Source organism: Thermobia domestica, chromosome 3 (genome assembly GCF_964235325.1).
Source record: "Thermobia domestica chromosome 3, izTheDome1.hap1.1, whole genome shotgun sequence".
Lineage (NCBI taxonomy): Eukaryota > Metazoa > Arthropoda > Insecta > Zygentoma > Lepismatidae > Thermobia > Thermobia domestica.
The window spans coordinates 351622870-351648683 of record NC_137456.1 but is presented as its reverse complement, the minus strand read 5'-3'; the positions used below and the strand labels follow the sequence as shown (position 1 = coordinate 351648683).

General features: G+C 35.1%; 1 protein-coding gene across 3 annotated transcripts in view; it reads right to left on the bottom strand.

The window, feature by feature from the left end:
• The window catches only part of l(3)05822 (SH3 domain-containing lethal (3) 05822), a 136792-nt gene that overhangs the window by 13922 nt on the left and 97056 nt on the right, over positions 1-25814 (bottom strand). For all 3 annotated transcript variants that reach the window (XM_081752956.1, XM_081752954.1, XM_081752955.1), the window contains exons 2-5: positions 14531-14630; positions 11354-11477; positions 8578-9321; positions 845-922 (exon numbers count right to left, since the gene is read on the bottom strand). In XM_081752956.1, the coding sequence (XP_081609082.1) occupies positions 845-922; positions 8578-9321; positions 11354-11477; positions 14531-14628 (1044 nt within the window). In that variant the 5' untranslated portion in view covers positions 14629-14630. The remainder of the gene's footprint in view (positions 1-844; positions 923-8577; positions 9322-11353; positions 11478-14530; positions 14631-25814) is intronic.

Below are 25814 nucleotides of genomic sequence, written 5' to 3'. Positions count from 1 at the left end.
GCGAAAAACGAACCGATTCAGCAATGTCTGATTCTCGGTGAATGGCAGCCCGGAGCTACAATAAAACAATACAGCACGATGAAGCTATCACTGTCTATTTTCACCTTTTGGAAGTGAACAGGAGATCAATCCAAAGCACTAAGAATAGTTGTTAAGCCATAGGAGTTACTCCAGGTGATTTCTGTCATTATGCCTGTATTGAAAATTTATTATTATTATTATTCACGTGGTGAAACTTCGATTCTCGAGGTCTTTCTCCAAACGTTCCGTTATGAAACAATCCTACTTGACAACAAAAATCATAAATGTATCCTAAGTGAGAACAAAAGTGAGTATAATGAAATTTTCCAGGAGTTCAACAACGAACAAAGTATATGAATATTGTAACAAGAAGACAGGCTACTTATTTGTAATGCACAATCGTTCGAAATCCACAATGTCCTAACATCAATTGCATTCAATGCTCTCTCACTAGGAGTCGAACCCGAAACCCCGTACATCAGACGCGCGTGCACTAGCCACTTTAGAACTTTTTGTCTAAGAAGGTTATCCTCACTAAATTACTTTAGAAATATTAGTTACGAACTATTATTGTGCGAAACTGAGTTCGGCAACACTTATTGCGAGGCGTATTCATATCTATTGTCAAGTCAAACTTAACCAACCTAATTCTCCATAAGTTTTAATATATCTTATAACTACTTTTTAAGTCATTTCATAAGCTATATAAATCTACGGGCGGCAGAGAGGGGCGACCTACCTTTCCGTTCGTTTTAATATTTCCAAATAAAAAAAAAAAAAAAAAAAACTATTGTATCTGTATTCGTGAAAAGAACATTCTTACCTGGAAAGGTAAATCATCCGGATGTGAGGCTGGATAATCATATAGAGCAATCCCGTGAGGTCTCTTCACGTCCTCATCCTGCAACAACAAATCATTTGTTATTAGCATTTAGGAGGTAAAAGTTAAGGAAAACAAAAATCAATATACAATTATTTTGAATACCACATTCACTACTAATGAAATCTCAGTGAAAAATCATGTGTAGACCAGTGGCTATGGAATTTTCGTAAATAGTACTTTTGTCTTCACAAAACGGGCATTGGTGAGTAATTAGTTGGTCCGCAACCGTAAACTCCGGCTGAAACCCGGAAAGAGACCATCGTTGACTGGATTTTATTTTTCTCCCTTTCACTGTAGTACTTGTGTAACTCAAGCTAACATTAATTAGAAATATCGATTTGAAAGTAGACCCACTCAGTTTTTCACACTATTAGTCTCTCCCCACTTTCAATTAATCCTTCCAAGTCTAACAATTTGTGTTCTTGCATAATGTGCTTTATCTTACTCAGCTTCTCAGAAATAACTTTTCTGAATGCGCTGTATAAACAATCTGTCGCATATGGCTTGGTTACTCAGTCACCAGTTACATATTTATTTTAAATTCTTATCCGTAGAATTTGACTAACTCGTCCAATTCGGCTTTAACCCTGCTACTCTGTTCCCATCTACTATACACATATACTGTTCGGGTCAATATGACCCATAATTAAATTGTATTGGAAACGGGCCAGGTTTTGAAACAATGACTAGTTTATTTAACACTCTAGTGCTAGGAAAGTATTTTAATTGTCTTTAAATATTTTAAAATGCATTACATGTACAACTTTCCCCGGTGGATGAGTGGTTACACTCGTTGTCCTATAATCAAGGGGTCCCGGCTTTGATTCCCGGTGGGGACACAAGTGGTTCGGATCCCACTCTCAACTGTAGGTAACGTCCATAGAATGTCATCATCATCCCATGGAAGGCAATAGCAAACCGCCGTGGGTTCACCTTGCACAGGACATTCGGCTCAAGACCTGTCTTCAGGCAGAAAACTTCATCATCATCATATGTAAATACTCTTGATGAAACCAAAATGTAGGAAATTTTGAATTAGATACAAATATTGGACATTTGCTAATGGTTTACTGTATTTTAACTTGGAACATGATTTATTTTCACCTAAAACAAGATGACTTATGGTAGTAAGAATTTTATTATTATGCAACTGTTCATATTCGTAAAACCCACATGTCACTGCATTGCTTGGTAACTAGTAAAGAAAATATAACACACTGGACACGCATAATACTTGTTGGTAAATTTGGTAAGCGTTACTACTGCAAGAGTGCATAAAACAATTTGGTAAGGGTTAGACGCAATCACATCACTCTTTATTTACGGCGCGGATAGTGATAAGCAGCATGAGATTTACAGATATGTTTCTTGCAAATAAAGCACGCCAATTTTCTCTTGTTGTCCTTAGATGATGGACAGTATTTGCACCTTGAACGCTTGATAGAAACTTGTATCGGGTGTTACCACTGTAGCTTCTGATTCACCACTTCCTTGTGCTCTGATTACAATCCTTCGAGACATTTTTCAGCAGATATTGTCAAGATCTCAGGTAAAATGAGAAATTTTTCAAGTTCTCCCAAATACAATCTTCTTTTGAAGAGCTTTCCTAGTTGTCAGCTTGGATGGATTGAACTCCATAAAATAAATCCATTGTAAGCTGATACATCGATCATATTACACAAGAATACCGTGGGCCATCTGTTGGTTTTGCGTTTACATGTGTATGTGTTTACACGTTGATATAAAGCGTCTACAGCTCTTTAGTTGAATTACAATCCAATATTATGTTGGGTTTCTTGTCAACTCGGCTGCTGATTTCTTCTTCTGTGTGAAGAGTACTCATGACCACAACGTTTTTAATTTTCTTAGGGATATAATTTACAACGGTTGTATTGTTTGCACAATAAAACGACGGTGAATGCACTTCTTTGTTTGACAAAATCTTTGGAAGTACAGATTTGTTTTTCCTTATAGTCCCCAGGATAGTTATTTTCTTTCCAAGATATTGTCCTAAAGTGAACGAGATGAGAATTATCACAAGTAACATTATGGCCCCTTAGTTCGGAAACAAGATAACTTACAACACGCATACCTTGGTTCATTTCAGGCTGTGCACCAGGTTCTTTACATGTATATACATGTTGCTTGAGTACATAAGATATTTTGCTATCATATACAGTCCAGATTTTAATACCATATTTGGCCGGTTTACTGGGTATATATTGCTTGAAAGGGCAATGCCCTCTAAATCCTAATAACTGTTCATCAACAGTAACGTTTTCATCAGCTATAGCTTAGGAAGAACTTCCATCCAGTTTTCCCCACACATCACGAAAGTAGAAACACATGTTTTGCGAGAAATATAAGACACTAGTTGAAAATTCCCTTACACAGCACAGAAAGAACTTCCTCGGGTCATATTGATCCTAACAGTACATTAGTTATATAGGAAAATTTCGAAAACTGTTAATATTAAAAGTGTGATTTTCAGAAAATATAGTTTGGATTGAATAAAACACAGTTACAAACTTGATCCAACACGAAAATTATCAAATTTTATGAGAAATCAGAATGCATTTCGGGTCAAATAGACCCGAACAGAGCAGCAGGGTTAATAAATTCTTCATCAACTGTGATGCTTTTGGTCTGAAACTAAGAAAATATGTCAGCATTTCACCAGAGTTTATCACAGACACATTTCAACCTTATACTGTGTTAAGAGGCAATATCCCTAACAATCACACTGTTTTAAATGTTGGTACCAATTGAACCAGTTATTTCATCTTGGTAATCTCCGGTTTTTTTATTTATTTTATAACGGTAACTTGGAACATAATGGTGATCAACACGGATAAACATTGTGTGTTTCTGTCAACTTGAGAGTTTTCACTCTTACCCGTTCGGAAGAGTGAGTCATAAATTAGAAACAAAAGAATGAATCACAGTGATCTCTTTGCACACACACTACAAGCTGCAGTGGGAATATTTATATTATATGGCATTTCAAAGTCATACTAGCCACACTTCAAATCATCATATATTTTCCACCTTCCTCAGACCTGATCCAAATTTAGTTTGAAAGAAACGAAGTGGCAACTTTGACTTGTAGTATTTCTGCGCATGCGCCATAGACAAAATTATATTAAGTTAATTGAAGTATTTCTATTCAACAGTAGATGTGTTATATCAAATAACGGTAACTTTACTTTTACGAATACATTATACATCTCGACACACCTATTACTATTAGTTTCATATTTTATACAAACTATTTTTTTAGCGGACTTCACGGAAGTCGCACGACGTAAAACATCAATGAGCCAATAGTAAAGATGGTTGTGGAAAGAAGTTCGCTTACAGGCACGTGCTTTTGTTCATCTGGGCTATAACTTTTCGCTGGACAAACGTTAAGTAACTGCATCCCTCACACTAGCCATGATTTCACAACTTAAATGCTTGGATACCAGACAGTGCTTTGAAAGCAATGTTACCAATATCACACCTAAAATCATATTATTTTGTGATATTCAAATCTAGGAATACGGGAACTGCTTTGATGCCCTGTACATAAACTAGATATATTTTCAAAACTTGCTCTTATGTTCCCTGCATGACGAGCTGTTATTTACTTAGGTGCATCTAAAAATAATAATCTGTGTTTATAAGCTTGGTAGTTGGAATTTATAACTCAATTCTGTACAGTCCTTCACATTAATTCTCATTCGCAAGTTACAGAAAAGATTCACAGTTCTAAATGTTCAGGTGTTCAAATAATGAAGTATGTAAGAAGAAACCGAAACCTGTACAATTCCTAATTACCTGTTGGGAGAAGAAAAATTCAGATTAGTCTTTTAAATATCTGTCCTCAAGGAATGTGGAAGTTAAATATTAAAAACCCATTCCTCGTGTTCTTAAGTATAACCTCATTTCATGTTCCGACGTCTGAATCCGCAATTTGAGGAAAACTATATTAGTGATTACTATTATAATTTGACACATTTAACGCAAGGAAAATGTAAAAGAAACATCATTCATAAATAGGAAGTAGTAATGATCCATGACAGTGTATATATCTTTTATCTTTAAAAACAGTAAATTGAGATTTAGTGGTTTGTCTCTGACAACCTGTTTCATGCAAGATATCTTCTATGTTAATTTTATGAAAGTGCAAATCAAAATCAACCAGATTTATTGTTTTAAAAACACAAACTGTGATAAAATATTAAAAATCTTATATTTCTGAGAAACTCTATGATGCGCACTTCTTATATATCAAACCTCTATTTAACCCTAAAATGCATTCTGATACCAACTGGCATCATAATGAATCAATTACAATAATAATGATATTCTTAACATGTGTATATTAGCAAATAGCGAACGACGATGCCATGTGGCACCAATGGAGATAAAGTTTCTACCACACAATTTTCTTCTAGTACCATAGGTCGGACAGTGTGTGTCAGAGAGCGTCAGAAAGCACAAAACGTGCACGTTCGTTACTTGTAAACTTTTTCACAAAACCTTTTTTCGTTCTCTTAACATTAAAAAATAAAAATCATTGTTTCACAATCTTCCATATCACATGGTTTCTGCTGATATTGACACTAAACTCTGTTTTCACTAGTGTAATACAACCATGACATCTATCCTGCAACTTGATATCCCAAACATAAAAAAATCACCTTATTGGATATTATTTACATTTATTTACGTAATGCATAAAGAAAGAAAGAAGAAAAATAATTTCAACACGACCAAAATTAATTCGTGCAATAAAGGGTTAAGGAGGAAAAATTACCAAGCAATTCACTAAATCGAGGATATACGGTATATAAACTAAGAATGGACCTGAACAATTACTTAAGTTAAATCTGTTTATTTGAACTGTCCCACGTAAGATCCAAGTCTAAGGAATTACTTATATACTAGTGTTGTTACATACGAAATTTTGCACAGTAACTCATAACAAGACATCATCTTTAGTCAACAAATACTCGCTAAACGTGGATTTCTGTTCCGAGCTAAACAATAAAATGTCACCGAAAGTTCATTATTGTTGTTATGGTCAGGTTCGGTGCAATTATTTAAACCGAACAATCATTAAACAAAGTAAATAAAATCCCGGTTGTCGTCACCAATTGTTAAGATTCTAATTTAGCATAATTATTTTAGCGCAACGGTTATTCCATTTAAATATCAACCACCCCGATGGCAGACCTTTCTTTCTCTTTCTGCGATGAGCTTTTGTAAGTCAAAAATTTTCTGCAGGAATTCTGCAGAAGTTATGCCCCATAGCAGAACATGGCGTGATCTGCGATAAGATCGCAGAAATTTTGCCGCGCCTGTGCAGAAAAATTGCCAGAGGAGGAGAAAAAAAAAAAAAAAAAGCCAACAGAAAAGTTCAACAACATGCCTGCTAATGTAAATGTCTTAAATGGACGGATTACTTGCATAAATATAGTTTGAACTGTTTATGTCGTGTAAAGCGTATTTTGAAGAATCACAAGTGTTTCTTCTGCAGAAAATTTTTGTAGAATTCCTGCAGAAAACCTTTGACTTACAAGAGCACATCGCAGAAAGACAAAGGAAGTTCTACCATTGGGCACTTGTGATTGTTAAAAATACACTTTATGTGACGTAATAAACAGTTCAAACTATATTTATGCGAGGTGTCCGTGCATTTAAGACATCTACACATAACAGGCATGTTTTTCCACTTTTCTGTTGGCTTTATTATTATTATTATTATTTTCTTTCAGTTTTTCTGCACAGTCGCGGCTAATTTTCTGCGATCACATCGCAGATCGCAGCATGTTCTGCTATGGGGTCAATCACTATACATTTTCAATTTCATTTAAATATTATACAACTTCAACAACCCATCCCAATAATTTAGATTTATTTATTTTTTTAATCATCAGCAAATTATCATAAATATCCAAGTTCTTGTTAAGGTAATACCCCAGTAAAGAATTTCTTGTACGATACTTTGTTATTTCGGATTTCGTGAATTCAACATGTTTATGAGTTATTTAATATATTATTTCAATAATTCATATCAGATTCCGATTGTAATTCTTTTATTGCTTACTATTTCTTCAGATAACAAAAAGGAGGTACAATGTTCGCCGTAAAATCTTGTTAATATGAGGAGGAAAGAAAAAAAAATCACATAGTATCAATTCTTGGAAGATTTGTTACATGTTCTCTTTATTATTTTTGATTTCTAAATGTAAATTCTTCCTTTCTTTTAATAAATGGAATTAGATAAATATAATGTCACTGAAAGTTCATCATTGTTTCAAAACAGTTCTTATTAAAAATTGTCACCTGCGTAATATTCTGAGAAATCAAAACAACTGCGCCTGAGCTCCAGTAAGAGAAATCTTCGCGAGAGTCCTTCACAAATTAAAAACAGCTAAGTTTAGTTTCACGCTGTGAACCTACGATCTACTTCCAATACTGGATCCTGAAAATCTTCCACTTGTAATTCAAAAGGATAAGAATAGAGGCAGAGTCTATTCCTGGAACCTGAATCCATTAAAATAAACTGAACCTATCGACGAAGTTGGTCCATAAGATTTCTCATATCTAAGCACAGCGTGGTTTTTAAGTCTAAAACTGCTCAATATGGTACATTTTTCTCAGGATATAATTAAACAAGGGTTCGCGCGTATATTCCACTTACAATAAAAATTCCCTGATGCGTCCAATTTTGATCAGTTCTGACAGGAACCTTAGTTGACAATGGAATGGAGCCGGTAAAAATGTAGAAAAGAGACGTAAAAATTCCAGGTACGAAGAAACACAGATTCGAAAATGTTCGTTGACAACTACGAAATTGCCATCGGAATTAATAACTGTTTCCATCATTACATTTACTTAAAGACAATATGAGAGAGACTTTTAATCTATTTACTAAAGAGACGAGAACTTCTTTGACTGCGTGCATAAGAGTTTTCCCGAACGACTCCAACTACCAATACTTACTCCGTAGCATTGTACATCACGTTATGTAAGTTACATGAAGATCGAATCACTCTGCAAACACAGTTTGCAATTTTGGCCCAAAGATTCTAAAACTTAAATTTAATTAATTAATTAATTGTATTTTTTATTATAAACTGGCTGTTTATGTAGGGAAAAACTGCAATTTCTTTATTAAAAAAAAGAAAAAACTGAAAAATTAATTATTCTTTTCTCCACTAACGATGAGGTCCCGCGTTCGATTTTCGGTGAGCGGGCCTTAACATTTGAACGCATAACACGAGTTTGAACCCCACCTTCAATTGTAGGTTCATGTCTCACACTGCTCCGGTTCTGAAAAGGAACGTCCAAACTCCAACTAAGAATGTCAGTCTCTTAGGCGCTGCTGTTTCTTTTCTTGACATCACTTACATAACTAAAAGCAATTAGCTTATCAAAAGATTTTATTTCAATTTTAAAACCCTTGCACCAAAAGTGCAAAATGTGTTTATAAAGTGATTCCATCTTCATGTAAGTCCTTTAATCCAATGAGCAAGGCCACAGAATAACTGGCCGAAATTGTACAAGGAAAAACTTACACACGCAATTAAGTACTGTCTTTATTAACTTATCTCTTCAATAACTGATTATTATACTAAATAAGTTACCAATCTGTGAAATTGGAATAATTTGCATTTACTTACACGTAACTTGGTCGGTCTCGGAGGCAAATCGGGAAGGATATCCTCCAGGGTTACGTTGCTGAGCACTTCTGGCGGTGGAGCAGGCGGAGGAATGGAAGGCATCGGTGGCGAACTGTTAGGGCTACATCCTCGCTCTTCACGTATGGAACTTGAGCATACCAACTTTGGTTCACAACGATCCTTAGGCGCTTGTTTAGAGCCTGCTTTGATTTTCGGACGTATTATGGTAGGCATCGACGTTAATTTTGATTTATTCTCGTTTGAGCTCGGTACGTACCACTGTGAACTATTACCACTATTGAAGTCTCCTGTAGAAGCGTTATCTTCCCACGTTACACCGGGGCTTTGAAACACATCGGTTAAAGTGTCATTAAAAGAGAGTGAAAACGGATCATCGCTACACGATAAGATATCCGCACTATGACATCTCGTCGTCTTCGTGGAAGAAACACCAAACAAATCAAAATCATCTTCAAAGCCGCTTTCCCCTGTTGAAGTATTTCCACTGTTGCTGCCGATCGGAGTATTGGTGCTCGAAGTCCCGTCACTGCCAAAGCTATCCACGCTAACACCATCACTACTTGACCTGGTGGTTGGGGTCGGGGAGCTCGGAGGGGAGTTCCAGTCGATCAACAGAATATCTGGGTCAGCAGATACCGACGACTGCGGGGTGAACTGAGGACCCTGACGTAACCGGGTTCCAGATAAGATACTGGACATCACATCTCTCGAACCGGGAGTTACCTGGAAATAAAGAAATTACAGCCAGTGTAAATTAAACATCGATACAAACACGGTAAACAGAAATAATTATCAATACAAGGAGGATAAGTTACTTGCAAGAGAACAAGAGTCGCCACTTAAACTGGGATTCCTTAAAATTAAATTTTTTTTCCTTTGGAATAACAATTACCAGTTCAGACGGTTACGAAAGCAATGAGAACTATTTGCAATACAATAACCCACATATAATGATGTCAGCTGACATTTTATCGCACCATTCGACTGGTTAATTCTTTATTAGATTTGAATGTTGTTTTATTCGTTAGGTGCCAAACCACAATGCGTTATAACAACGATCTCATGGAAGATCTGAATGCATCAGGATGGACAAAAGCTGTGTACTTTGGTCTTTCTCTCGGCAAAGTCCAGGCCTGAACTTTTCCCAGTTCACTACATCTATCCCAATCATCAACTGAAACAAATGATCTTTAACTTTCCACCAACAAGTAAAGATTTCAAGACTCATAGAATCCAAGAAAAATTTCGAAATTTTCAAGGTCTATGAGTATTGTTTATAACAAACACTTATGGATGTTATAGAATATATATTAAATATAATGTTCTTATCTTGTACGTACACTTAATATCCCAGTATCTCCAGTCACTGTTTCAACTAGAATATTTCCAAGGAATACAATGTGTCTAGCAATTCTTAGAATCTAGTGAAGAGAGTGGCATAGCACAATGAAATTATTTAAATAATATAACTGGAGATACAAGGTCGAACATTAATTGAAGTGTTAGGCTTATCCCAAATCATTAAAAGCAGAAGTATTACCACTCGAACTTCAAACTACTATAGTTCACACAAGAATGCTAATTCCCTATCTTTTCACTCTAATTTTATTTGGACTTTACAGCTACTAAAAGCCAATCACCCACAAATATAGCTGTTAAAATGAACATGAACCTTCCTGTATTTAGAACACTATTTTAATAACTTTTAAGACACTTAACATTACTCTATCCCGAACTCTTTCATATATATCAACAACATAGTAAAGTTCTTCATTGTTTTTATAATCGTCTACTAACTTTTAATACCTTGTCTGATTATTTCACTCCCCCAACATCTTCCTGGGTATTACCTAAAAACGAACTGACCAGCTGACTCCCAACATGGAGATTAATGAGAATGTTAACATCGAGGTTGTGTGCCCTCATCATGATCAACACGACTACTCAAAAACATATTTGGAATAACCATTTAATACTAAATGGTCAAAATGAAATCAGATGGCCACAACAATACAGTCTTTCAACAAAGGAAAATTACGTGGTCTATAACACAGTAAAGAGGAATTCGAGACAGGAATATACACCTTAGGCCATGAATGTAAGAAGTACGATGAAAACTGCGTTACTAACCTCGACGAGAGCGAGCGAGAGAGAGAGAGAGAGAGAGAGAGAGAGAGAAAGAGAGAGATAGATAGATAACGAGCTGGTTCACTCTTACATAACCTACATAACCTATATGCTAGTTAACCCCTACAGCGAAAAAGTCACTTAAGCCTACATATATTAACTTACGAAACTCAATTGACGCATCGTTACAAATATTCTGCTGTGTAAAAACCTAAAGGAAACATCTTGGTTAATCGTATCATGCTTAGAGTTTGAGGCTGTGGATACTGTTAATAAAGCTAAACCAGTAGGAAATCTATTGAATAATCACCTTATTTACAAGCAGATTATTAGTACAGTTCATTGTCTGAAGTTTGGTAGCCGTATAGTACATCTGCACCAGCCTGGAAAGCTTTGAGTAATTTCAAGGAAAGTATAGAGTGATTCTGTAGAAGTTCAACTTCTGTTACTGATCTTATACTGCGAGATACTGTATATATCAGAAAAAAATGCCATAAAATGTGATTAAGAATTGAGTCAATGCTTTATGATGAATGAATAAAAAATAAAAAACGGACGGCCCATTGAACATTTCAGAAAATTTTAAACAATATCCACATATCAATGTTATACCCCATACAACACTTACAGGTCTCTGTTGCTGATACTTGGGAGTAAATTTTGGCGGCGGCGGTCGTGGAGGTGGTTTCTTCTTTTCTCCCAACTGAACAGATTGTGATCTGGCCATTCCTCGGTTTGGAATATGATTGTTCCTGAAATAAACAGAAAACATGTTAGCTTTCACTAGCAATGAACCCTCATATTCATATATATATATTATTTTTCTCAAAGATAACCATGGAGCGAAATGTGGACGGAAAAATAAACGTTTAGTTTGACGAAAGCTGAATAAAGATGGACTGGTTTAAAGATTTTCGTATATACCGTGGGTGGGATGTTCCTACCTACTATTAAACCTACCCAGGAATATATTAGAACCGACATTTAAAAAGTGGAAAATATCAAATATTTACTTTTTGTCACATCACCTATTGTATGTTACCCGAACTGGCACAAGGAACCCAAGAATACCTCATTTATTGAAATCAGTTCAGGCGTTTGAGCTCTACAGTGGAAATAACTAGCATTACCGAACATAATACCCTCCTTGTTTACTTCGCCGTAGTGGGCGTAAAAACTGGTTTCTTTCACTTACAACACACAAGTACTCCAGTACTGGAGTTTCATTATAATATACGTAAGTGCATTACGTATACCCTCTACATTTTTAAGATTTCTACTATAAAATTATTCAGAAAAGGCCGATGTACTGGCATTCAGCAAAGTAATATTGAAGAAGGAAAAAAAAAAAGCCTAGCAGCAGTCCGCTAAACAAACCAACACGAATTGCTCTTCTAATGTCAGCAACCGTCACAAAAAATTAACAATTACCACTGCTGTACTAAACCGAGGTGTCTCCTGATTCATGCAATGACCTTTGTGTGTCAAATACATATAGGTAAATACGCCTATCTGGTTCTTCTGTCAATTTTATGGAACCTCGTTAAAAAGTGCCTGAAAATGAAACGTAAATATTTATTACACTGATAAATAAAGAAAACAACTGATTTTTAAAGACTCAAACTCCTCCATAGGAGCCACACGAATGAAAAAAATGCTCGACTGGACCGCGATTCGATCCCGGGATCTTTAACGCATCGCGCTGATGCATTAACCACTACACTTCGCAGTTCGCTCTCTGGACAGCCATACATTCACTCAGTCTTGAAGTCGGTATTCAGTTACTCAGACCACTTGGTTTGTACCACAGCCATTCTGCTTGGATAATCCAGCGTCTACATTCAGAACACCTCTTAACAGTTCTACATTGTGTTATACATAAATGGAGGAAACAACCGATTTTTAACACACCATTTTCTCTATAGCTGCTAATTTAATGTGCATGAATTGTGGCATAAACCAAGTGGTCTGAGTGAAGACACACCGATTTCAAGAGTGGGAGAATGTATGGCTTTTCAGGGAGGGAACTGGGTAGCGCAGTGACTAATGCATCAGCACGATATACCGAAGACACCAGATTCGAGTCCCGGTCAAGTCAGGCATTTTCTCATTCTGGATATCATAGATCCTTTGAGTCTAACATCCCACGGCTATGTATGTCCTTTGGGCTAAACGAGACGAATATATAATGAAAGTGAAAGATTCTGAAATTAAATTGGTGTTCTGCTACCGGATATCGAATCCGGGATCACATGCACCGAAGGCACACGCACTAGCTAACTAGACCAGCGAGGAGGACACAATCCACGAGCAGACGCGCTTGCGCAAAAAATGATTTGGAATGTCTGTGATAACATCCTGAATCTATACGTATAGAATAAAGACTTTGAAAAATAAATAAACTTTTCCTGTTATAATTAATTGATACAATGTTACACTATATCGCAAAAAGTTCTCAACGCGCCCACTGGTATTATAGCATAATTACACTCGCTCCAAGGTAATGAAACAAAATATTTCAAATAAGACAAGTGTGGTGCTTATCTGACGCATCCAATGAAAAACAATCGCAAGCAGTTTCACCAATAACTTCTCGTCATTTTTATTATTACAATTGAGAACAACGTTGCTCGAAAAACTGAATTTTGCCAAATCTTCAATCCTTGTACAAATATAACTGTTGAAAAAGAATTCTCGTTAGGTTTCTTCTTCCATAGCCTTACTTATTTTCCATTACCAGTGTCTAAAACTTGAAACGTCGACGGATTATTCATCTACGAACTGAAAAAATGGTATGCAAAACATATGAAAAATGTATATGGAATTTACTGTCACTAATTACTCAACTCCCCAAAATAACTATAAGACTTCCGCTGTCAGTGTTTTGCAAACAATGGTAATCAGTTACGGGGTGTTTTGAAAGTAATTTTTCACCCTAGGAAAGCACAAATTCAAAGCTCCCCGAAAAGAAAAAGTATGGGTTTGGTCTTAGCCAGGTGAATGTTAAGCAATTATTTTGAGTAACGGTTTTTATTATTATTATTATTATTATTACTTAAACACGAAAATTATGGTTGATTTGCCTTCACTGTAATGTAGTGCCCTATGGAAAGGAAAAAAATCTCAATTTTAAAATGCAAAAATACTTCAAGTCTCAACACCCTTAAGCGAGCGCCAATGGTCGCCTCGTTGTAAAATCACCACTGATCATTTACAGACACGTCATTTAGGACAAGTGGTATAGAAAGAATTCGATAACTAAGTTTGTATCTTTATTTACTGATTTTATTGCACAGATAAATCTGTGAACGTTTATTCACTTTCAGTTCTAGATATTAGTAATGGGAAGATAACACATTATAGAGAAAGGAAACATACACACAAATCTTTTTTAACCATAATTTATACGAAAAGGAAGATCTGGCAAAAATGTACTCCTTCGAGCAACCTAGTCCTGAATTATCGATGATGATAATAATAATAATAATAATAATAATAATAATAATAATAATAATAATAATAATAATAATAATAATAATAATAGGAACACATTGATAATGACCATAATTTATTGCTAAAAGGTGTTTGCGATTGGTTTTTAATTTATTATTAAATGCCTGTATCTGAGAGCATAAAATTCGTTGTAAACTTTATACATATTAGTACGACACAATAAGCTATAAATCAAATAATTGCATTGATTTTCATATATTTTAGGAGACAGAGTCGCCACCTAACTCGTAGCTTGCGCAAAGACATAACGAACACAGCTATGAAGAAAAGTACTTGAAACGGAGAAACTTACGTGGAATTCCATGGCCCTGTGAGGGTAGTACTTCGCTGAATTCCTTTCGACTTGCCTGCGACAGGCGGAGGTGGTGCTGGCCGAGAAGGTAGCCTCATACCTTGAAAGACAGAGGAAAAGGAAGTTTAATTAAATTCGAGAAATTACAAACAATGTATCATAGTATAATACACGAAATATTGCCAGGTTTCTACGAAACAGTTACTCCACCCAAGGGCGCCGATCCTGCCTCCCCCTCCCCCAAAGCTTATGTGAGCCCCCGTATTGTATTTATGAATATACAATATTTGGCAAAATTTGAATGTAATTTGTCTTAAAATCCTCACATATATATACACCTTCTGCATCTGAATGGGCCACCCGAAATTTATAGAGAAATCGGCGTCCTTGACTCCACCCTAGGGAAAATAAAAACAAGGTTTACCATTACCGCATTATTCTAAGCACAGGATTGCGTACTTAAACAGTGCAATTTTCTCACGATACATTTACGCCTCTCTAAAAGTGAAAACTAACTTTTCAAAGAATATTTTATTTTATTTAGTTAATAATTTTTTTAAAATATATATTTCGTTTATTGCAACGTATTAACTATCGGTAAATTATGACATTGATTTCAAAAGTAAAAGAGTAATTGCAACGCTGACTACAGTACTGTACGTATAATCGATATCTGAGTTTGTGTGAAGTGCAGACATACCACTCGTAACTAATTTCGTAGCAAATCAAGATAATTTTCTACTCACTACTTTCCAAATAACCCAAATATATAGAGGCCTATCTTGTACTTTAATCAAACAGTTTCAGCATGCGCTAACACATTTTTTAAAAGATTTCTAAAAAAAACTGATGAACTGGACACACACGTGAGATTCCTGTCTTCCTGCGGAATCTTTAATAATAATAATAATAATAATAATAATAAAAAAAAAGAAGTAAACAATCTCATTTCCCAAAACTGTGATGAGCTAGGCTTCTTACAAAAAGTAAGATGCACAGCATACCCTAATATAATCTGTAAACTACAAATTTTCATGTCACCTTTTTGTCTTGACAAATCTTTGAGGTTATATTCTAAACCTGATAGAAAGTAAATTGCAACTATTTAAACATTTATTCCAAACTTACTCAAAAACGAACAAGAAATTATAATTAGAGATGAGCTTATAATCTACGCATCGTTTATTGTCTAAAAGTCCGAGTTCGTTACAGTTTTACGAAGAAGTGAAGAAACTTCATCGCAATTTTCCTCTGAAAAGAACAACTAATATCACCGATAATACTATAATCTGTGCATCATACTTCTAAGAACCCTAGCTTGTTATAGTTTCGAGAAGTGATTTTACTTTTCTTTCAGAAAGGTTTTACACGGAGACAAGAACCTTCACACACGTGTCCAGTTAAATTTTTAGAAGTATTCACCAGAAGTGACAGCACGCACTGAAACTGTGATTAAAAAACTACTTCGTGATACAAGATATAATGTAGCTATTTGAAATATTCATTATCATGTATCCTATTGTATCTATCAGCAACTACACTCTTCACGCTCGTAGACGTGAAGAGGAACACAAAACTCAGTTAACTACGAACCTGCGAACTGGACGGCAAAAGTATTGAAAATCTGTTAGGACAAGATTTTTATCTCTCTCTGGTAAAAATCATGGCGTAGCGAATCTCCTACGCATGATATCAACATTGGACGTTGGTGTATGATATGAGTTATGCTTACAGGAAAAGAATGATTGTTCAGGAACGCATGACTCGTGTTTAGTATCGCGACTTCCTACAGGACTGGATGTTCTAGTTTTTCCCCACAGCGACAGAATTTTGCATCATGGAATGGTTCAAGGAACATAATGAGGACTTTAACCATATTCCATGATCTCCAAACTCTTCGGATTCCAACTCCACTGAGCACCTATAGGACGCAATGTAACAACAAGCAATCCAAAGAAGTCCACCTTCAACTCTGCAGTGAATGTTGTATTATACACAGTTTAATTGGCCATACCAGCCGATGACACCAATAAATCAAATCTGATCGGATCGCTGTTTCTACCTTTGACTATTTATCTGTCAAAAACCTTTCACCATACACAACCATTAGTAACATAGGCGCAGGTTTACTTTATGAAGGTGCACGTTTGTCAAAAACTGATAAAGTAACTATTAAAATCAGCTACTACAAAGTGAGGGGAATATATAATATATATATGAAATTCAACGATATTTACTACCTGCTTGATTGCCTGCAGAAATTGCTTGAGTATCTGAAACTCAGACCTCGGACTCCGGCATACTGCACTTAACTAAAGCTATCCTAAGCTAACTATACTTATTTCAAGAAAAAACACATGTAATGACCTTCCTTGCGTACCCATATGTAAATCATGGAATGTTAACGGCCTTATCTTCGCTGAAGTGAAGACAAAGAAATAGGCCTATTTGGAAATAAAATTCTACAGTAGTCCCATACACCTCCATCCTAAGAACAGTATTTTGTACTACTTTGAATTGAAATGAAACTCTTAGTTTAACGTAGTAATGACTCTAAAATGGCCCTCATATTTCATCGTTAACTAAATGTTCTTAATTATTTTATTTTTATTAAGACCTGTGTTTATGTATTATGTTATTCTGCTACTGTTTTTAGTTTCCATTATGCTACTAGTTTTCTTCTTAATTTATTTCACATACAGAAATCATGGCGTTTCTTAGATACGTTCTGGACACGGTTTTGACGGAATGGAAAGAGGAAAGCGGTGCGTTATTGTTACTCGGCGAATGAAGATTGCCTTTAATTATGAATTAAGGTAAATCTCAAAAGCTTCTAAATACTAAATTAAAATATTGTTTGTAACCGTTATCACACCCTACTAAAATCTTTCAATCCCTCCAGATCATTCCCTATTCATGTTTACCTACCAGTAAGGTTAGTTAAATTTGTAATAAAACCAGAATGTACAGAACAACTTATTGTTTGGTCTGGAAACTTACTTTCAAAGTAGACGTTGGGAAATGGCAGTTAAGCCTACTTTAGACACACTTGAATCAACCACTGAAACGATACGTGAACACAGGCAATAACTGTTATGAAACAATGTCTATTACAGTGAAACAGCATAATTGACATAAGACATAAAATAGTTATCGAAATTGACATTAAAAGTGAAGGAGTAATAATGACACAAGATACGATATAATAATGATTATGAAGTGATGATGAGATATTAAGTTATTGAAATAATGGTAAAACAAATTTCAAAACTAATGATCAATACTGTTAGAAACTACAACGATGAAAGATTGTAAAATGAAGTACAAATGATAGAAAATCAAAATATGCCGCCGAAATATGCTTATGTAAAGTTTTCTGATGAATGCTTACTTAACCTCCTTAACGATGTTATACAACATCTCCGATAGACTTTCCACAACTATAGCTGTCACGTTCTATATTTTGTTCTATTATTGTCTCCATGGAGTTATCGTTAAATCTGGCTATTGCATTGATAGATGTTTTAAATGTATAACGTGTTTATGTTTTATAAATATGGTAATAACGCACAGAAAGAAACAGAAAAAAGACTATTATTATCTCTGGTTCCTACGAACATCATTAAATCTTTTCCTACAGATTATTCGAATCTATTGGTTAAATTGCCTGGACTAGTTATACCACGCTAAATAATACTATCTCCACCAATAATTTACTTCGGTATATCACAACTTATGGATGATGGACGATATATTTACTTAAGACCGGAACTTCTAAGGCAGTAAAGCGATTTCTGCGGTAATACAATTAGTACTGTAATGGAGATAAAAGGAAAAGCCTAGCTTTCAGATTAGAACGACGGAAGCATCCCAAGATTATGACCTGTAGCGTACAAGACAAAGACAATAAATGAAAAGGAATAATCATGAAAGAATTGGTGGAATAAAAATATGAGGAAACAACGAAAAAAAAAAAAAAACTCCAAGTACCGTAACGTACACTCAATGGTTTTCAACGAACCAGGACTCTTCGCAACGGAGGTGAGCCCCATCCACCATACCTCCTTATTTTGTACCTTTGGCTACAGTACGAAGTTGAGCTTAGCTAAAGTGCTTCCTAAACTAGGAACAAATTGACAGTTCAAAAACATATGCAGATTTGTTTTGAAGGAAATCTACGTCACATAGTTATTTACTGCGGTCACTCAGTGTAAATGAAATGAATTTTAAGTTTTACGTCCCACGTTATGCCGGTTAGACTAAAGGAGACGGTAATGATGAGAAATGAATGAAATGGTGGAATGAAAAAAGTGGGACGAAACGGGAACACCCACGCACACGGTGTTCGTTCACCACAAAGTTCACTTGGCGGGAGCAGGGTTTAGAACCCGGGACTCCATGCATCAGAGGTGAACACTCTACCACTGAGCCACCGCGGCCCCTCACTCAGTGAAAGTCAAATCACGTCACCTCATAAGGGAGGGTCACGAAGTTGCTCCGCTGAGATCGGAACGAGACAATTGTGTTCGCATTTGATATGTTATAACTAGACGAATCCCAAAGTCACACGTGCCACCAGGCGGGATATCGTGAGTTACATCGTATTTTGTAATGTAAAAGCTACAAGAAATTACCTGGCAGAATAGTTTGAACCGAATCATTAGTTCGGAAACGCTTGGGTAAATGGAAAACACGTATCCCATCATTTTGAAGGAAATACTTTTTGGAACAAAGAAGTTCGCCCCAGGGTCCAACTCAAAATTTTTAAATGGCAAGAGGGGTTAAGTAGCACATCGTTTGAAAGCTGTTGTAAAATGAAAGAAAATGGAGCAAGTCTCGACTCTCTACAACAACCCTGTGCAAGTCGGCGGCGGGTCAAAATGTAAACAAAAGGAATAACGTTGTGGAGGGCTACCTTGGCAACAGACCTTAACATTCCAATGTTGCCGGTAGTAAACACGTGTTTTCAGAAGGAAAGATGCTATTTTAGTCTTTCGTTTCTTTGTCCGTGGAAGTGATTAAAAAAAAAAAAAAAAAACGCCCACTCCTTTCCAACATACATAAACATATCCTCTCATCTACCCAAACAAACCAGACGACAGTTCCAGCTGATGACTCACCGGGATGCGCAAGTGGCAACAGCGTACCACGTGCTTCTCCAAACGTCAATTTGTTTCCAGGTTTGAAAATACTATAGATGGGATTACTTTTAAAATCCTCTGGGAACGTCAATTCTCACGAAGCTCCCTAACGGCTATATGGTTAATATACGAGATTTCGGGGTTCGATCTCACGTTAAGCTGAAGGCGTACGATCCATAAAGCTTTGGTGCTGAAATGAATGCCGAACTCCAAACCTACGTACCAAGTAAATGAACAAAACAAAACTTAACTTACTCGAGAAAAAGTCACCATCGTCATCTTGAAAAATTGCCAGGGTTAACGGAATAAACACCCAATTCTTATCTCTGATTACAACATAATGAACGAACTCTCGTCGCCCTATATTTCTAGCATACACAATGTTTTAAACCTACTAATTCTCTCCTCAAATTAATGAACAGACACGTACTATGGTATACACACAGATTAAAACAACTTACTGGAACCTTAGTTCCCCTGGAAATGGGTCACTTGGTTTACGTTCCGAAAATGCTAAAGTAAATGAGAAAAATCGGGTTAAATGCCGACGAGTAGGTGCAGAAATGAAAGCTAAGCTAAGCGTTAACATTCTGCAGGCCCAAAGGGCGTTTTTTTTTATTATTATTATTATTATTTAAAGTCAGTTCATCTTACCTCAGTTAACACATTAACATTCTTCAAAGAACCACAAAAGTTGGTTCTACTATGACTATTACCCTATTTAAATAATAATTTATACTAAGCTTCACTCAAATAAGCTATAACCTTATAGTCAGGTGGAGCGGACAATTGTTTCGTTTGATGCCACCCAAGATTAACTTGATTAGCCTTTATGAATTTAAGCAAATATTTTAATGGAGTTAAGTTCCGTTTACCCCCGTAGCGGTAACTGAAAATTGAAGACTCGCAGCAGAAAACAACTTAAGTGCCAAACACAATAGTTACTGTTAACAGTAGAGACAAAAAATACTAAGTTGTGGCCAAGTGGCAAAAAATTGAAAATATTATTGCTTAGAAATACAACCTAGCATATAATGAAGTGAAGTTATGTATGAAAATTTAACTAAGACATAAAAGTACTTTTTAAAAAAATTAATGAAACAACTGCAAGGTGGCACTTACATTGTTTTCTACAGCGAGTCTTCAATTTACAAAATTCATCGTAAGCAATCAGAAGGTTAAATTCAGGGAGTATATTGAGAAAATGACAGATGTCTGTGCGGGCTGTGATTTAACAGTGTTTAGTTTCGTCGAGTTAAGTACCAAGAACGAGGACAATCTAATGAAATCGTGCGAAAGACGCGGATTAATGAATGTAAGGACGCGATATCGAAAATGTGGGAAAAATGTTAAGATAAGAAAATATAAAGAAATCACGGATGGCATTTAGAATCTACCCCAACTCGTTTCATGGTTCCAGAACCGAGTATTTCGCTTTGGCCTAAATTGTGATAAAGGTGTATATATATATATATATATATATATATATATATATATATATATATATATATATAAAGACCTACGGGGCTTCTAACCCCCTTCGCTCGCTCAGCTATATTTTGTGAAGTAACACTAGAGATATAATATGTGCAAGATTGGGGGATACTACGTAAATATTACCCGAAGTTACGTTCTTAAATGTAATGCAAGAGTCAATGATGTGAAACGTTATTGGAAAAAAGTGCCAACAAAAGGAACATATTTCGAGCGCGCTCGATTGTTAGTGGAAAAGGCGCTCTTTACTCCAGAAAGAAGACAAGATGAAATAAAGAACCAGGGTGGATTGATTTAAATCAGTCTGATTTAAATCACGATTTAAATCAAGATTTAAATCACTTGATTTTTTTAATAAAAATCATTGATTTAAATCGAATTCCGAAATAAATTAATTTAAAGTGAAAATAAGTAAAATCCCGTTTCTGTTTTGTTATTTCGATTATGGAAATTAATAATCATAATACAATGAGACTCAAATATACAGTATAGTATGAAAACAAATGTCATGCAGAGGATGATTAGGGAAAATCCCGTTTTGGACAGGTAACGGAGCAATCCTGCTTCCTTCTTTTCGTAACATTGGGTTTGGGTTTTAAGATCGTTAACTATTCAAACGGGGAAATCACTATCGACATTTAAGACGAAAATTCTTTTTTGTGTGTGTCTGTTTGTTCCTAGATAATAGGGTGTATTTAGAGGGGTCCTATCCTCTCTCCATTTTTGTTTTTTGTTTTATAACTTTAGGAGAAATTTATGTATTTCATACTGCAAGCTAGTTCTGTTTTTTTTTTTTTTTTTTTTTTTAAATACCCTCCTGCCAAATATAAGTAACTTTTGTGAAAAAAAGTGTCATTTTGATAAACGTTGCTGTACTTTTTCCTTAATGCTTAACCTTTTAAATTATATAATTAAATTATTATATTTAAATTATATTATATTTTTAGGTGATAGGGTAGAATCTTCATTATTCTATTAAAAAGTACCAATAAGGCTTTTTACTTCGTTTTCTTCAAGACTGGAGGCATTCTAGAACACGTTACATATGCTTTCACGCCTTTCTGCGTTGAGGCATAGTGTGTGATGACGTCATGAATTTAAAAAGATGATATTTTTTGTTATGCGTATTATTATTATTATTATTTGGCGGGTTATATTTTGCATTCAGAAGACTGAAAGTTTGCACACTCGTTCAGTGCACCCCTTAATAATTTTCAGATGTTTTCAGATCTCTGTGTGGAAACAGCGGGGTCCAGAGGGGCAAAAATGATTTAAAAAAAGAATATTTTTAACAAAAACAGATTTTTTCGTGATTTTCCCGCCTCAGATGGAGACATATGAATGGTACCGTTTCAAAGGCTGTTCTATTCTGAAGAAAATGATGGGTACTATGCTCCTAGGATAAATAGGGATGTCTCAGGAAACTGTTATCTGAGATCCTGTTTTATACGGGAATCTGGGGTATTTGGGGAATATTATTTTTCGCGGGCTTACTTTTGCACCTACAAGATTGAAATTTTGCACATTTACTCAGTGCACCCCTCAGTATTTTTCAGATTTGTTTCAGATCTCTGCTTTAAAACAGGGGAGGGGTCCACAAAGGTAATTTAAAAAAAAAAAAAAGATATTTGTAACAGAAAATTCCTTTTTTTCATGATTTACCCGCCCCAGATACATGATGGGGACATTTGAAGGGACCCGTTTGAAAATTTGTTTTATTCTTAAGAGAATAATGAACAAATCATGATCCTAGGATAAATAGGGATGTCTGAGAAAATTTTTATATTACATCCGGGTCATCGTGGGAATGTTCTTAGCTCATTGTTAAATAATTTCCTCACCCTTACTACTCAAGATAGAAGTTGAAACTTTGTACACACGCTTAGTACACCCCTTAGTATTTCCCAGTTGATTTTGAGATCTGTGCGTTAACACAGGGGAATCCAGAGGGGATCAAATTTTTTTAAAAAAAGTAAAAAAAAAAAAAAAGCCGATTACTCTCAAAATTTCCCGCTTCAGAGACATGATAGGGAAATATAATGTTACCGTTTCAAAAGCTGTTCCATTCTAAAGAGAGTGATGTATGTACCATGATCCTAGGATAAATAGGGATGATGCTGTAGCTGCTTGACTGAAAGTCTATAATTTACGTTTAAAAGGAGCCATAATTTAAAAGGGTTAAGAAACATTGTTTGGGATTGATATAGGTTAACGATTGGGGATAATTCAAAATTCAACCCCAATACTTTCACTTAAATGGCATAATTAGCATTTAATACTAATTCCTAATGCTTTTTCTTCAGTTCGCGACTTGCATTATACGAGGAGAAAGATTTGATTTAAATCAAAAAAATCGATTTAAATCAAAAAAATCGATTTAAATCAAAAAAATCAACAAAAATGATTTTTTTTAAAAAAAATCATGATTTTTTTCCACTCTGGTACCTACTAAACATTATTAATGGCAAAACATCATTAATGATTAGAAAAAGAAATCGTTCAACATTCAACGCCACAGTCTCATATTAAATTTTAAACGCTATCGTTAACAGTGTTATATAATTACTTGTAACACTGACGTAAAACTAACCGATACGATACGTGCAGTATTTTATTATTACTTGAGATGAAACTTAAATGATGATGTAGGTGGTAGTGAGGGTTCGTGGTGATTAAAACAAATGTCTCCTAATTGGCAAAAATTCTAGTTTTAAACTACATTGTTACAAAAATTTTCTTTCCTAATCCGACTCCTAAGGGTCAGGCAGTTCTTTTCCTTTTTTGTGATTGCAAAGACGGGAGTTTGCTTTGATTGACGATAAGCGTAAACTGAATGAAGAGGAGTTTTGAATGAGCACTCCTGTTTATTTTTAGAATATTTAGTTTAGAAATGCTTACGTGTAGATTTTTTTTTTCTTAAATTACATGACTTACTCTTGTACAACAAATTAATTAAAATAAAAGTAATTATACAAAAAGAAGAGAAAAGAACTACAAGTAGCGGAGTGGAAAATCAAAACGAAAGCTTTTGACGTGTCGTCATGCCTTTATGCATAAATAACTCTTGTTTTGTTGTATCGTTAATAATGTTCTTGGAAAATTGTTAAACGAGTTGTAACAAGTACGTACTGATGTAATAGGGTGCATATTAATAATAAAAGTGATAAGTATTGCATTCAGCAAACCATCCAAATAGTAAAACGTTTCAGTGTCTACCAGTATCACCATGTAAGAGGATTCTCGTTTAGAAAGAAATTGAAATGGTAGTAGAACCACGTATATATAGGGCTTGAAAAATCGTGCTTGTAAGTACTCGCCAAGCAAGCAAAAAAAAAAAAAAAAAAAAAAAAAAAAAGTCGACTTGCTAGACCATTTTGCAGTCACAATGTTTTATACAAATTAACAAAAGTCACTTTGCGACGCAATAACCGTATCAATATAGTTTTTTACTTTGTTTATTGACGTGTCTCTTACAAAAAAAAATCTGACATCTGCCATTTATTTTTGAATTCACGTTTAGCGGACTTGACTCGCTAAATGCAAATAAAAGGTACTGACGAACAGGCGAAAGTAAAAAACAAACTAATGTTAAACGAAGTATACATCACAGAACGTGAAATGATGGGATAGTGTAACTTGTAGACACACTTTCGTTAAATGTTAGCAGAAGTATCATTGCATGACGCGTATTTTGTTCTAGCGAATGTAACAAATCGTGTAAAACTCAGCTTTACACATGTTCATTTTATAACAATCAGTGATTTTGTCCAACTAGATCGTTTAGAAAAATATCTGAAACGTCAAGTTTTCGCTGACAGCTTTCAGCATTTCCAAGACTCAGGTAAGGAACTGCGTTTATTTCCACTGTGTGGAGCAGCTAGATTTTTTTTTCTTTTTTTTTTTTTAATGACTGTAAGTATCTAATTTCTGTGCACTTTATTCCCACCGAACACAGTTTCTTACACGAGTCTTGATATTATTGACAGCTGTCAGGGAAAATTCAACGTTTCAGATATTTTAAAAGAAGTTTGCTTTATCGATATTTTCTTTATTATATTTCCTCTGTCTGTCCGTGTAACCTCCCGGGAGACATTTGAAGCATCAGTTTTGGCCAGGACACAGAGGGTCAGAAGTTTGGAATCAGGTTCTTTGGTGGGGGTGATTTATCCAATTGAGCCCAAGAGATGGACAATCAAAAATTCGGTTTCTCATGTATTCCTATGGCGGTAATTACGGATATCATCCTTGCTTGATAGACTACCCACAGTACTGTTAGTATAACGCTGAGGATGAAAATACCAATTTGTCAGTGGAATATAATGCTAAAATTAAACTAAACGACTTCCTACTTGACAAACCTAAAGATTAAAATATTTCGTACTTTCAAATATTTGTTCGTTTTAAAGTATTCTGTACTTAATTTGAGATAAAATCCTATTAGTAAAATTTTGCTTATTAGCAATGGCGGATCTAGCCAGAAGTCGGGGAGCCTAGACTCACCCTCCCCCCAGTTTTTTTAGCGACATCAATAACTGAAACTATTTTATATATCTATTTTTTGAAAGTTTATAATAAGTATTACCTGTTATTCTTTGTTGAAAAACATTTGAAACATTAGACATAGTTTCAGTTTTCTGTTATCCAATGTA